Source organism: Thunnus albacares, chromosome 13 (genome assembly GCF_914725855.1).
Source record: "Thunnus albacares chromosome 13, fThuAlb1.1, whole genome shotgun sequence".
Classification (NCBI taxonomy): domain Eukaryota; kingdom Metazoa; phylum Chordata; class Actinopteri; order Scombriformes; family Scombridae; genus Thunnus; species Thunnus albacares.
In genome coordinates this window covers 13,371,209-13,385,562 of record NC_058118.1, presented here as the reverse complement: position 1 = coordinate 13,385,562, position 14,354 = coordinate 13,371,209, and the positions used below count along the sequence as shown (strand labels likewise).

Below are 14,354 nucleotides of genomic sequence, written 5' to 3'. Positions count from 1 at the left end.
GCCACAATGTACCGCAGGATGGATAGACAGGTCCACCATTTGAAATGCACTTTCGGGACATTTTGGAGGTTTGTTTGGAGGTTTTACCATCCTCTAGTGCCGCTCTCGCCCCAGGTCCCAGCACTGAAACCATACTAAGCTGCCCTGTGACATTGCAAACCTCCAAAACCTCAAATGGCGGACCTTGGCAACATGTCTATCTGTCCTGTGGTGCGCTGTGGCTGGCATGCAGCGGTATGGCTCCTCAATGCAGCAGCAGTCCTGGAAAAAGAGATCTGATAGAGAAGAAAGAAAAATTCAGTGCCCCATATCACCATTTTCCAAACTACACATAATACAAACTGTTAACTCATAGTCCCTCAGAATTAATGTTTCCCATTACTCAACACCAGACACCCACTGAACATACAATTAGGAAATAGCAGGCTAGCGGCACAAACAAATATGGAAAGCCTAGCAGTTCAAAAATACGTGATTTTTAAAGCCATAGATACAATCCTGAGTAGACGTACACGGACAGCTGTGGACACCATGGATGTGTAATGGTTCTGTTTATACTACTTTCTGGAGTCTGCTTGGAGGACACGTTCCACACATGCACGTTAGATCGGCATCTACACGAAGTTAGCATTGTGATCGCGCAGACTGGAGCAGACAAGTCTGCATGGTCACAACAAATTGGAGGCATGCGGATGTCTGCACAGAGCCTATGCGTACATCCAAAAAATGCATGTTATGTGTACCCTAGCGGACTCTCGCATACTCATGGACGTGGAAGGTATAATTTCAGCTTAATGCGTAAATGACGAATCTTAGCGCTTGAATTCTACACAGGGCGTGTCTCGCCAAGAAAAGCAGTGGGATCCATAATAACACATCACCTACACCTTTCTTCTACACTAGATGTCACCAAAACATTGATCGCTGGTTCTGTCATTATTTGTGGCGGTGCCTCCAGTTTTTGTCCTGCAGAGGGAAATCTTGTTTTGCACCGAGATATGACAGCTCCCCAGAAATAAGTATCTGCAGCGGTAGCATTGAAAAAGCAAAATGATTGTTTTCTTCCATTAAAGACAAAAATACATTACGTTCACCTACATTCCAACACAGACCCATGTTTAAGTTCACCAACCTTACAATGTAAGAGCTCCACTATAAAGACGTTACGACCCTTTATCAAGCCTGCATCCCACATGAGGAGTTTCTGATTGTCCGTAATGATCATGAAATCTCAGAGCAGTGACTGTTAGATCATAAATGTAAAGAAAGTGGAATTAAACCCAGAGATTCCTTCTCATATTTCACTGCTCCTGGATCCCTGCTCATGGATCAGTGCATTGAAGATATGGTCTTTTTTTCATAACAGCTGATGTGTGTGTGTGTGTGTGCAGACATACAGTTGTGAGCAATAACCGAATCCTCAGCAGGCATCTGTCAGTGCTGCTCTGCTGATGCTGCGGATGCTGCTCTGCATACTGGCACACAGGCGCAGCTCGGGATAGGGACCAACTACCAGGTAGGACCGGCTGTCTCATCTGCAGGGTAAAAAATTAGGGCTCCGATATTTCATTATAGAAAATCTAACATTTTCAGATTGGTCTTGCATCTATCAGAAATATATGTCTGCATGACTCTACAGCTCTTTCACCTGCAGTAAGGACAAGATGTGCGCATAAGTCAGCAGTTTGCTGCAGTGCAAAGTCACTGCATAGGCGTAGTCTCGTCTGCAGCCCACCCAGATCGGCACATCCAGACCCGCTATTATTGCGCTATAGTGGATATAAAAATATATGATGCAGTTTGTGCTTTGTTTGCATGTTTACTGTGATAGGCATCTTGTTTTTTTCTGCTTTAATCACTTGTGGTAGTCTGGTTCTGCATATTCAAACTTTCTCATCATGTTTCATGTTGAACTCATGTTGAACTCATACTCTGCCATGAAGGTTATTGATCTGATCGGACAGATACCAATCTCCATGGAGCCTCACCTGTTCACCACAGCCTGCTTCCTGTTTGGCAGGATAATGATAACACATCAAACTCAAACTCACTGTATGTGTGATTCTTTTTTTTTAATTCACTTATCTTTTAAGACTGTCATGTCACTGTTAAATCTATTGGTTGTCATTGAAGGTTGTTGTAGCCATCCGTTTCATGTGTAATTTATAAAAGTTAAGTGTGGATGATTATATAAAAGAGGTGGATTGTTGCAGATTGAAGAAATAACAAAATGCCTCTGTAGTAATTAAAATGTAAGTCTACATGCAAATACTGTTTTATTGTTTGCATCTCTTTTAGTGAGCTCGGTGTCCACATTTCTGTTCACTCTTCGTGGCCCTCAGATGTTTTCGTGTCTAAGATACCTGGAGCGAAACGCCAGGGTGGACTGCAAGTTCCCACCCATCTACCAGATCCCAGGCCCCTACTGTGAGTATCGGCAGGACAGCCGGCAGCCGGCTGGTGGGCAGCACCTACCCCAACACCGTCATCTATGTGTCCACTGAAGACCGCAGGAGGAGAAACATCAGCCTGGTCACTCCCAATCTGTGCTGCCTCATCTGGGCCCCGATGGCTGATGAGAAGCCGTACACCTACACCTGCAGGGTTTACCAAGGCACCACCTGGAAAGAGAACAGCATGGCCGTGCATCACAGTGAGTAGAGTCCGCTTCAACTTCTGATTTGGTTCCTCCAAACAGCAATAGAAACAACATCTAAACTCACACTCTGTTTCCTTACAGGGATTCTTCCAATCTGCTCTGCAATAAGCGTGATGTTCAAATCTGCACCATGGCTTTTGTCGCTGGTGATGTCACTTCCTGTGGCTGTGGGGCTTCTGAGTCCCTGAACTCTCCCTTTCACAGAGTAACAACTTACTGGACATTTTTTTAACATTGTTTGTGACTCACTCTGGTTTGATGGCTGCTGGTTGACTCAACATCATAATTTTGTAATTTTGAAAAAATGACACTGAAAAAATCAAGTCAACTTTAAGCCCTTTAGGACAGAAAGGAATCATGATATTAACATAATAAACTGTGAAAAAAAATGCAACAGTGAACAGTTTTGATTTTCCATTATGACAGTTATCGTCAAATAGCTGATTCAAGACATTTTTTTGTCCGTTGACATGATCAGGGTGCTGTCTGGATACAAACAGTCATTTGGTTTTTTAAAATAAGAACAGATCCTTCTTATAGATTTATATTGCATCTTATTGCTGTTCTGAACACAAACAGATTTACTTACAGTGGTGGAGATCATAACAACACATCGATCTACATACAGCTGTATGTAAAAATGTGGAGAGCCCTTTGATTTGATTTATTGTGCTCCAGATTCATTAAAGAGTAAAACTGTTGCAGCTTTCTGTCACTTCACCCCTTTATCTTAATCTGGATTATATTACAGTCTCACCAGTTTGCTAAACTACACTGTAACATAGACAAGTATTCTGAATTTTATGACTTTTGATAATACTGTATGTCTTACTTGAGTCACTGATGCAAGACATGACATTTTAGTCGAGTTACCTTGGAAATGAGGCTGAGCTCAGCCCCTCTAGCTTGCTGAAGAGGGTCAGTGTTGATTTTTGTTCCCCAGTTAAATAAGCCCTGCTTCAAAAACCCTTCATACTGGACTGTGTTCACCTTTAAACTTGTCTGCCCAAGCAGCCACTGCAAAGTCTCTCAGTTGGTGGCCGGGCTGCCTTATTGTCCCACTTAGTTACTACTGTATCTGTCACTCACTGGAGAAGAATGAAACACCATGACTACTGCAGTAAACAAGCTTTAAGCAGCTCTGTGTATAGCCTGACACACATAAACACAGTGCAAAGAAATGTAGACAGTACAGAGTTTGTGCCACATCTTGTGTTTATATCTTCTACATGTAGGGTAACTTTCCTCAGAGCTGTTTATAGGCTTTATGTGCTGATATTTTGTCCTGTGGTCTTTTTTTTTTTTTTTTTTTTTTTTTACAGTATTTGTTGTACCAGACACCACAGATTCAGAGCTGCTGGTGATGCCAGTGAACCCACAGCACAGCCAGGAACCAACAGACACAATGTTCATCGGAAATGTCAACCTACGACCCCCACGCCGCCACCATGGATTCTTTCAAAATGCTCAACCATTCAGGGGAGAACCACCGACAGTGGCAGGTAAAGGTTTGCTGCTTGGCTGTCCCAGCATCAGATTCAGTTAGTAATGTTCCCAGATAACTCATCCTTAACTTTAATGGACCCTCATGTTGTTTTCATTATGTATTAGTTCAAATATACTGTATTTCAGGTGGGAAAAATGCTCTTTATAGTGTTTTTAAATAAATGTAGTTCACTGAACTTATTTGAATGAGGAAAAAAACAAAAAACAAAAGAAGATTGAGTAAACCGAAGATTAAATAGATAGGTTTCCACTATAAGAATAATTATAAAAACATTCAAAATGATATTTGTAGTTTTACTTCAATCTCAAAGTAATTTTCTGAATGCATAGACAAAAATAAAACATTGCAGTCTTACCACAGATATTGTTTCAATGTGAAGGATCGATCAATATCTCATTAAAGTTATTCTTGCTTATTATATTCTTGATTATTTTCTAGCAGTAAATGGTCCTAAATGAGCCGTGACTAACAAAACCAGTTCCCATGATTTGAGTCAAGATAGCCTGGAGCCTTGAAGGTTTTCCAGTTCAAACACTAAAATGAAAACCCCTGACTGGAAGGATTTCAGCAAATGTTAAGCTGTTATGTGTTTGCTGGAATTACTCTTAGTTTCCTATAATAAGGCACTTTTAAACCCCACCTTTTAGCCTTTGTATTATGTCATGCCTTTCCCCAGGATTTCTCCTCTACCCGGACACTCCTGCTAAGATGGAAACCACGTCGCGTGAAGCTTTCTGCTTCAGGCCCGTCACACAGCCACACAGAGGCAAAGGTCCGCACTCTTATCTCAACCTAGAGAGTAAACTCTTGGTATCTGTTTTAAAATAAGCTGTGTGTTGCATTAGTGGACTTATGATTGTGTCAGTGCTGAAAGTGAGCATGTCAGGCAGTGTGTGTGTGTGTGTGTGTGAAGTGGTAATATGTGTGTTTAGGAAGATGTTTGGGTTATGTGTGTGTGTGTGTGTGTGTGTGTGAACTCAGAGATCAGGAAAGTTATTTATGAGTTCTTTGTTTAATTTAAAGGTTTAATCAGTCAATGTAAGTACTACACTGTTGTTATATTGAAATGATAATAATACAGTAATTAACAGAAAAAACATCCATATAAAGGTAAATGTAAAATTGCCTCATACAGTAGGTCACAGTCGACTTCATTTCCAGAAAACAAATATGGATATATGAATAGCTAAACATTGCCAGCAAAGTACCGGCTGACCTGTTAAGGGTTTAAGTTTTAGTCTTGATGTATGACTGAATTATGAAAACATTTAAAAGGTATCATGACAACTTTGACTCCATAGACAGAAACCGGTGATATTTCATGTGATATTTAACACATGTGTAAGAAATGAAACACTCACCAAGGTTATAATTACCCTTTAGGAGAAGATGTCGCCTTGAACTCACAGCAGGAGTCCCGCCGTTCTCATCCCACATCCTCGAGACAAACAGGAAGAGGAAACAGCAGCAGGGACGGGGAACCAGGGGAGGACATGAGAGAAGGCGACTGTGATCAGACACAGGATACAACAGAGATGCAGTCTCAGTATCAGAAGGATTTCCCTCCACCGTCATCCTGCCGCAGGAGGCGAACACCTGCCCTCCCACAGCCAGACAACATCGGTATCAACCCTGCCTTCAGGTGAGAGCTGGTTTCTCAATGTCACACAGAGCATTATCATGAAGTGAACAGCTCATCAGTGTCTGTGTGTGTGTTGCCTCACAGGATCGAGTTCAGGACAGTCCAAAGAGAGACTTACCCCGGTTGGCCCATCTTGAATCGTAGGTGTGCTGGACGGCTGAGAACGGCCTTGTCTGGAGAACCAAACACGATTTCTGAGTGATAGTTTACACAAACTATGATGTACATAAGAAACAAGCTTGCATGTGTATTTCCCAGCATTTAGTGTTTGACAAGACAGTCACACCTTTTTCCTCAGACTCAACTTGTAACATGTCATCCAGCTGAGGCAATTTAATTTATTATACATGAATTAATATTAATCCATTAGATTTAAGTACTGTTGCAAATGCCTTCACATTTGTTCTTAGTTTATCATTTATGTGTTCTCCAGAATGTCAATCCCAGTTTGTTCTTTCTTCTACAACCAGAAAATATTGTGTGTGATGAAGTTATGTTCATACAATACAGCGTACAGTCATAAACATGATTTAATAAACCAGTTTATGGGTTGTGTTATTGTGTATAACTGGAGGGAAATGTAAGTTGTAGAGGATTTTTCGCACAAATTACTTTTTTAAGGTTAATCACAGTCTTTAGTTGTTTTTGTTTACTCTATTACATCAGTTTTATTAAGCAAACTGTTCCCAGCACAAACTTTTTTCTCAGCTTTAGCTTCTTCTCGGGTAACAAGAGATGAGTTTCCCAGCAGCAGGACAATCAGATGAGCTAATGGACTGATGATGTGTACACACAGCTGTCTGTTCAGTGTCTGGAGTCACTGGATGAGACTTCATGAACTAAAGCTAACAACCAGACCTTTAACAACTCATATTGATGACTTCAGACATACTTTACGGTCAGCTTAAGAGAAAACAATCCACCCTGTGACTCATAAGTGAAACATGATCTGCTCCAATGGGCAGGACCGGGGATCCAGCAGCTGAGCTCAGACTTCAAGCTCTAGAAAACACAAGATCCACAATAATGTGCAAGTCGCACAATTTAAGATTAAGTCTTTAACCAAACAATGTTTATTAAAAGACTGACTTTCTGAAGAGTCTGACTATTTCTCTGTTTGTCCACATGGGAGGATTTTTTATTTTATCTGTAGGAAAAACTGATTTAAGCATGACTGAACAAACAAGTAGCAACTTAGATTCAAGTCGGTCATTTTAAGTTACTGTGAAAAACAGCAAACAACAAAATGTTCAAGTAAATAATGAAAAATAATTTTTCATAATTTTTTTTTTCAGTTTGTAAGAAACCAAATAATAAATGTTTTAGCTTATTCTGACATTTTTACATTTTTTTAAAGTATCTTGACATTTTATTACAGCTGTAAATTCTACATAAATTGAAAAATTGTATAATTGCTAGTGGCTGATCTACACATAAACAAAAAACATTTCAATCAATATGCCTGACAATGGAGAAAGAAAAGTCCATTTTTTTTGTAATCATTAGATTGTAACATTTTACCTTAAAAAGGATGACGCCACCGTCTTAAACTGATCTTGGTTTATTTGGCCCTGTTCCTCTAACAGAGGCAATGTTATACAACCCTTCATCTCTGGGTTTGTACCAAGTATGAAGCTCAGAAAATCTCCCTCAGTAAAAACATGTACAGTTTGACTAAGAGGCTAAATTGTTAAACAGCCCACCTACCCAGACCACTAAGGAATCCTTTAATACTGTAATACACCTCAGATTTTAAAACAGAGACTAAAACAGGTTGAATTCAATAAGATTTAAAGATATTTTATAGGTGTATAAAAGTAATTACATCTTGTCCATTCAGTAGCACATTCTGATTTTAAAGGCTGTACAACATCAATATACAAAATGTCTATAAAATACTGTAAATAAATATGTTCTGCTGACTTTACACAACAGAAGAATTCACTAAGTTAGATTTCCCTGAAGAACACTAGATGGCGGCTTCAGGTCGACATGCCAATACCATCAACATCAACCTAAAACCTTGACAGGAGTTTTTCCATTTTCCACGTCTTAACAGGTATCACAACAAGTGATACGATAACAAGTTCTGTTTAACCATATAGTCCAGTCTTATTTCCTAAAAGACAAGTCTGTTAAACAGAAACACCGGAAAGCCTCATCAGTAACAGTTTCCTTCACTGCCCACATGGAAGCAGGCAGCTGGAGTGTGCATCACAACATTTGTCTCAGACTTCCAGTGATCCCGATGAGAAGATGTGAAGATGTGTAAATATGGGCTTCATCTCCTGTCCCGGTGCCTGCTCCTGTCTCCGTGTCTGCGGTCATCCCTCTCTCTTCCTCTGTCCCGGTCATCTCTCCTGCCTCTGCTCCCCCACTCCGCCTCTCTGTCTCGGTTCTCCCTGTCTCTCGCTCCCGGTCTGTCCCACTCCCTCCCTCCACCACCTCCACCGGCCCGTTCCTGCTCCGGGCCGACCCCGAGGTTAATGGGCTTACGGAAAGGTCTGTCCCTGCCGCCGAACCGCAGCTGTCCGGACTCTTTCTTCCCTCCCAGCCCGCCGCCAAGCCGCCTAGGCACCCATCCTTTGAGGGTCCTCTCCAGCTCGAAATCCACAAACACTTCGTGTTGCTCAACCACCAGCTTGTTGGCGTCCCGACGGGCCCGGACAACAGACCGTTCCTCCTTGTACTCAATCACGGCGTATCCTTTGGAGAAGCCCGTGACGATGTCCCGGACCAGCCGGAGCCGCTGGATGTCTCCGTACTTGGAGAATACCTGGTGCAGCTTCTCCTCGGTGGTCTGGGGATTTAATCGGGCAACAAACAGAGTTAGCAGAGGGTCTCCTACTACACCTTTGTTGGGCTTGTATCGGGCTCCCATAGCCCTCCATACGGCGCGGTCATGGGGCTCCACGTCCGTGCCGTCGATGCTACCGGCTTTCAGCGGGTCGTAAGCCTTCGCTATCGGACTCCAGTCCGCCATTTTCACCCGGACTGAAGCTACAAAGGTCCCCCAAAAAATTAAACTTGTTTCACAGACGGTTATTTCACTACATTCATCAATTATTAGTTACAAGAACCTTTGAAGTACCTTCGTGTTACCTCATTAAATGTCCCCATTACAAGTGCGTCAACAAAAACACTCCGTAGTGAAACAGGTTATAACGTGTCTCGTTTTAATAGTTCCTACTCACTCAACTGATACCAGCAGCCTCCAAATCCTGTCCTCAATTATAATTGTATGTAAATATGAACGCATATGTTCAGTAATTTACAATTGTGTTGACGAGAATGTGGAAATAAAGTAACATATGAAAAAAAAAACTTTTAACCCTTTGAACTCAATTTTCTGTGCATATATTATCATAGAAGTTGATCAAACCCCTTTCTCTCTGGACAAGCACACTCACTGTCTTGTGCATTTGCAAATGTATGATGAAATAACTACAGATATAATATTTGAATTATAAGTTTATAATATAATTCTATTAAACAATCCCAACTCAAGATCCATTAACTAGCTTTTCCCAGATCTTTCAACCAAAATATTTGATCTTAACCAGAAGATGGTGCTTGCTCAGCTGTTGCTGAGATGGATCTGTTGATATGCCAGTTATAATTTCATCCATAGCATTTTGAGGACTTCTTGTACATTAATGATAGTTCAGTTTTATTCAGGCCTTCCAGTTGTCTATTCATGCTGACTCACTTTAAGCACCTAAAGGAAACCTGCCATTGTTAATGTCTGAAAAATTTCTGCTGAGTCAAGCCCACTCCCCTGAAAAAGTTTTTTTATTGGATTCTTAAAGAGGCTAAAAAAAACTATGCACTTCCAGAACTATTTTATATTTGGTGCAACACACCACCGTTCCACCATATAACATGACTGAATGTCGACTTCATTATGCTTTCATGGAAAGTTGAAATTGTGCTGATGTATGTGTGAAGTAACCACACAGCTCAACACTTTACAAAAACAAATTATTTAATAAAACTGTAGAAAACACATCTGTCTCTGCTCCACATAGAATCAATAATTACAAAATCATAAAGACGCTGTCACTTCACTGCTATGTACAGTTATGTTTGTAGTTTATCGGTTTGCTATAATCCAGTATATTGTACAGTGTACAGTATCAAACTGCTTTGAAACAAAATCTATTTCAAAATATCAGGTGTGTTGAGTAGATGTGTCTAATCTGTAGTTGTTTCAACAGTATAGATGAGATATTCTGCCTCGACTTTGATGTCACACTAGTTCTATTGAGGATGGGCCATCCTGCTCTTCGGCTCTGCTCTTGATCATTACATGTCCTCAACGCTCCATTTATAAGCTGCCTCCTGCATGGCTTTTTTATCTGCCATCCGCATGTAGCGCTTCTTCTCAAAACCATTTGACCTGTGAGACACAAACAAAATGAAATTCCACTGTTAATCCTGCCATAACACTCCTCATTTCACAATTATTTTATAAATAACTGTGCAACCATATGAGATGTGGGAGAACAGAGAGGAGTAAGGATCTGTAATATATGTTAAATGACATAAGGTCACATTCACTCCATGTCGTCACTCTGTTTCACAGACTCGCACACTTTACCTGTCAACTCCATCCCACCGGTAGCCTGGTTGAAGATTGAAACGATTTGGAGGTGGTGCAGGGCCTTTATATCGAGGTTTGTCTGGAAAACAAAAGTAAAATGTTACAGATGTTTATTTAACTATATAATGTAGATGGCAAACAACCATTTTGCATCAGTCAACTCATATAACAAGGTACATATATTTAACATTTAACACCTTGTGTCTTAGTATTGCGGTCCTTTTTCCGTCTGAGCATGGCAGCCATCGGATCTCCCTCCCTTTCCTGCTCTCTCAACATGCGGTCAAGATCCTCGTCATCGTAGTGACGTGCCAGCGGCTTCTGGGCTTCATGCACTGCATCCTCAAGTTTCTGCTGTTGCATCTGGCCCTGGGCCAACCTATAAACATATTTTGATGTTGATCAGGGTAAAAAGTAGGTACATAACACATTTCAATGCTTTATGTGTACAGAACTGCACTCTGTAGCCTTTTCTATTGTGAGAAGATATTATGCAGACTCACCCTTTACCCCACTGAGCGTATTTCTCATCCTTTGCTGCTTTTTCTCCAGCTTTCTTCTTCTGTTCCTCTCTCTCTGAATCCAAATCCCTCCTCTTACCACTCTTGTCTCGGAACACAGTCTGAGCATTGCGGGATTCATCTAGTGATAGCAGGGAAAATGGTATAATGTAATCTCAGCGGAGATTGCATCATTTAACTTTAAAAGAACTAATCAGGGCTATGATCATAAGGTATGCATGAATCACAGGTGATACGAGATGCAAAATCCTGTGAGCTCTGACATGAACAGCTGTGAAGGAAAAGTATCTTAAAATAAAAAAAGCTGATCCAACCTTCCAGTGGCTGGTTGTGTCTTTCTCTGCGTCGGTTCTCTTCCTGCTCTTTTCTTAAAACATCTACGGAAACCAGACCTGCCTTCCCACCAGAAAGCATCCTATGGCCCTGAAAAGAAAAAAGACTGAGTAAAAACTTGGTCCCAATCAACAGACGAAATATTTCATATTAATCTTCAGATAACATCAGTTGTTCACCTGTGACTGGCCAGGCCTACGAGGTGGTGACAGATCTTCATCTGAGACCTTCCCACTCTGTGGCCGCCTCCTGGGTGGAGACTGGTCAGAATCGGAGCCCCGTCTTGTTTTTGAACGCCTTCTTGGTGGAGATTGGTCAGAGTCCGAAGCTCCTCCCTTTTGTGGCTTTTTTCGTGGAGGTGACTGGTCAGAGTCTGAATCATGTCTGTTCTGAGACCTCTTAGCCAGCGGTGACCGACGGGGATCAGGTGAACGTTTCTGACTTGATAACGATGAGCTGGGTTTTCTCCTGGCAGGAGATGAATCTGACAAAGAAATGAATTGTTATTTAGTAAAGCGTTAAAATGAATGAACTGAACACTGAAACAAAAAGTTACTTTCTCTTATAAGGAAGTCCGCCAGTTGGAATTTGAGGTGGTGACAGTAAAAACCTAAAGGGCAGGCCAATATATGGATATATCCAGATTTATCATTTACGATAATGATGTAATGAGATAGGATGTCAATATTGTTGTAAACATGGCATATTGGATGGTTTTCTCGTTATTGAATTTTTTTTAAAACTTTCGTTCAGGTTGCCTCGTTACTATGCCAAAGAGATCTGGGCTCAGAAATGATTTCTCATCGCTCACCTTTACTCATCACCTTCCCCGATTTCCCTGAATTTTGCCTCGGAGGTGACATGTCTGGGGAGTCATGGCGACCTCTTCTAGGAGGGGACATATCTGGAGAGTCGTGGCGACCTTTCCTGGGAGGGGATATGTCTGGGGAGTCATGGCGACCTCTCCTGGGAGGGGATATGTCTGGGGAGTCATGGCGACCTCTCCTGGGAGGAGATATGTCTGGTGAATCATGGCGACTCCTGCTTGATGTCACATGCTCTGGATATTGATCCCCTCTTTCATTTCCTTCATCTGAGTCTTTATTTTCATCAGCTATTAAGGGAGGAGACTCAAAGTAAATAAATACATCTTGTTTCACACACAGACACAGATTCTCTCTACTTCTTTCAAGTACAACGGTTCATTACCTCCAATCACTTTCCACCTGTTGCCGGTTCTGAAGGCTTCCAGCTGTTTCACTTCTTCTGGTCGATCGTCAACTACCTCCGCTATCTGAGTAGATGAAAACAAGACATTAAGTTTCAAAACAGGATTAAGTGATATAGTGATATAACGATACATTTGATAAGCATTGTTAGAGATTTTGCCATTCTATCTATACCATGGTAGCCAAATTTTACATGAAAGGGATGCTGCCTGGTGCAAGGCATGAATAACTAAATCACCCTCTGATTTGTCTGTTGGTCAGACAAATTGTTCAAATCTGACGACTGTGATCAGGATTTTTCACCATTTTCTATTATTTTATAGACTTCATGATGAATTGAGTATGAAAATAGTCGTTGTTTGCAGCCCTAATCACTATATATATATATATGTGTGTGTGTGTGTGTGTGCGTGTGAGTGTATATAAATGTAAACTTATATGTACTGTGACAACAGGTTTCTTAAAATCTAAATCGCACACTATCTCAAGACACGTCCTTTTGCATTTTTGAAATTGTGACTCTTTTGTCAAGGTTTAAATAATGATAAAGCGATAAAACGCAGTTTATTTTTCTTGCAAACCATTTAATATCCCCACAAATGCCAAACGATAAGGACAGAAATATATGCCTACAATTAAGTTACAGATGTTTTTGAATGTTTTTACCATGTGAATCAGACCAGCTAATTAAAGTTAGCCAAGTCCTTACCACTGGAGCTTCATCTTCCTCCTCTTCAACTTCCTTTTCCTCTCTCACCATCTGTTTCCAGTCTATGTCATCGTCCACTATTTTAAGCCTTGAGTTAAAGAAATAAAAATGAGTTAAGTGCATCTATTTATCACTCAAAACAAAGAGTTTAAGGCAGCGAGCAGCGCCAAACAGCTAACTGCTACTGAGACTCGGCTAGCTTAACGGCTCAACCTGCCGGCGATAGTTGAATTAAAATAATCTCCATCTACTCACCCTTTCTCAGGAACCTTACGCCGCTTCTTTTTAAGTTTCCCCTTTGATTTCTTGGCATCTTCATCGGTGGATAAATATCGCTTTAAGTATTCAGCTTTAGATAATTCGGGTCCTTTGCCGCTACCAAATGAGGCGGCCATCAGTGTGTTGTCGGAAACTACGTGTGCCGCCGAGGGTCAAGAATGCCAATTTCAACCACATGTCTAATCTCAATATCACAGACAGCTAGGGTAAAGGATGGGTTCACATATTATTCGAGTCTTAAAACAACAGTCAGGAGCCCAAATGAACATTGAAGTAGGTGTCTTGCTGTAATCATTCCCCCTGTTCATACTGACCATTAGAAGATTCCTTCATAATGCACTTACAATGTAAGTGATGGGGGCTAAAATCCACAAGCCTCCTTCTGTGCAAAAATGTATTTAAAAGTTTATCTGAAGCTAATATGAAGCTTCAGGCCTCCAAATGAGTCAAATAACGTAGATATCTTTCAACATTACAGTCTTTTTAGTGCCAAAGTCCCTCTTTTTGTTACTATACTTCCACTGCAGCTCAACAGGGAAACACTGCCGGAGGAAACACAAAGAGGGAATTTAATAATAATAGTAATGATATTAATTATGCATTCAATTTGTACTGCACTTTTCATTTGCAGTGAATCTCAGAGTGCTACAGTGTTAAAACATATAACATAAAGAAAATAACAAGACAAAAATTTTTTGTCTTACCTTCCTGAACAAAATGGTTTTTAAGCTTGTTTGAAAAGAGTCTAGGTCTAGTCTTTTTTCTAACCTTTATTTAAATTTCACTGAGAGGAGTGTGAGAGTCTCTGCTGCCCTCACATGGTTAGAAAGGCTGTTCCACAAGTGTGGTGCAGCAGAGCAGGAGAGGAAAAA

General features: G+C 40.9%; 3 protein-coding genes and 1 long non-coding RNA gene across 4 annotated transcripts; 2 read left to right on the top strand and 2 right to left on the bottom strand.

Moving 5' to 3' along the window:
- The first annotated feature begins 1,165 nt into the window (after window positions 1-1,165).
- LOC122996024 lies at window positions 1,166-3,057 on the top strand. The gene is made up of 4 exons (XR_006406913.1): window positions 1,166-1,516; window positions 1,944-2,052; window positions 2,299-2,653; window positions 2,741-3,057. It is a non-coding gene; the product is annotated as an uncharacterized LOC122996024 (long non-coding RNA).
- A 562-nt stretch (window positions 3,058-3,619) lies between these two features.
- si:dkeyp-69c1.9 lies at window positions 3,620-6,905 on the top strand. The gene is made up of 4 exons (XM_044371147.1): window positions 3,620-4,161; window positions 4,843-4,938; window positions 5,550-5,808; window positions 5,893-6,905. Exons 1-4 carry the CDS (start codon window positions 4,023-4,025, stop codon window positions 6,008-6,010), a joined length of 612 nt encoding a protein of 203 aa, XP_044227082.1. The 5' UTR covers window positions 3,620-4,022; the 3' UTR covers window positions 6,011-6,905.
- Window positions 6,906-7,582: 677 nt separating this feature from the next.
- On the bottom strand, window positions 7,583-9,122 carry snrnp35 (small nuclear ribonucleoprotein 35 (U11/U12)). The gene has a single exon (XM_044371328.1). The coding sequence runs from the start codon at window positions 8,789-8,791 to the stop codon at window positions 8,090-8,092; it is 702 nt and encodes a 233-aa protein (XP_044227263.1). The 5' UTR covers window positions 8,792-9,122; the 3' UTR covers window positions 7,583-8,089.
- Window positions 9,123-9,775: 653 nt separating this feature from the next.
- On the bottom strand, window positions 9,776-13,660 carry bud13 (BUD13 homolog). The gene is made up of 10 exons (XM_044371327.1): window positions 13,459-13,660; window positions 13,204-13,291; window positions 12,475-12,559; window positions 12,077-12,379; window positions 11,445-11,749; window positions 11,247-11,355; window positions 10,915-11,053; window positions 10,609-10,790; window positions 10,409-10,490; window positions 9,776-10,207 (listed from the first exon to the last, which is right to left on the bottom strand). Exons 1-10 carry the CDS (start codon window positions 13,596-13,598, stop codon window positions 10,114-10,116), a joined length of 1,527 nt encoding a protein of 508 aa, XP_044227262.1. The 5' UTR covers window positions 13,599-13,660; the 3' UTR covers window positions 9,776-10,113.
- Window positions 13,661-14,354: the final 694 nt, after the last annotated feature.

What these genes read in the sequence shown, in the direction of transcription:
- si:dkeyp-69c1.9 (XM_044371147.1), top strand. Translation starts at nt 4,023, where the DNA reads ATGCCAGTGAACCCACAGCACAGCCAGGAACCAACAGACACAATGTTC. An exon ending in AGAACCACCGACAGTGGCAG is followed by an intron (nt 4,162 to 4,842) that starts GTAAAGGTTTGC and finishes GCCTTTCCCCAG; the next exon opens with GATTTCTCCTCTACCCGGAC. An exon ending in ACAGCCACACAGAGGCAAAG is followed by an intron (nt 4,939 to 5,549) that starts GTCCGCACTCTT and finishes ATTACCCTTTAG; the next exon opens with GAGAAGATGTCGCCTTGAAC.
- snrnp35 (XM_044371328.1), bottom strand. Translation starts at nt 8,791, where the DNA reads ATGGCGGACTGGAGTCCGATAGCGAAGGCTTACGACCCGCTGAAAGCC.
- bud13 (XM_044371327.1), bottom strand. Translation starts at nt 13,598, where the DNA reads ATGGCCGCCTCATTTGGTAGCGGCAAAGGACCCGAATTATCTAAAGCT. An exon ending in GTAGGCCTGGCCAGTCACAG is followed by an intron (nt 11,356 to 11,444) that starts GTGAACAACTGA and finishes TTTTCTTTTCAG; the next exon opens with GGCCATAGGATGCTTTCTGG. An exon ending in CCGCAATACTAAGACACAAG is followed by an intron (nt 10,491 to 10,608) that starts GTGTTAAATGTT and finishes TTTGTTTTCCAG; the next exon opens with ACAAACCTCGATATAAAGGC.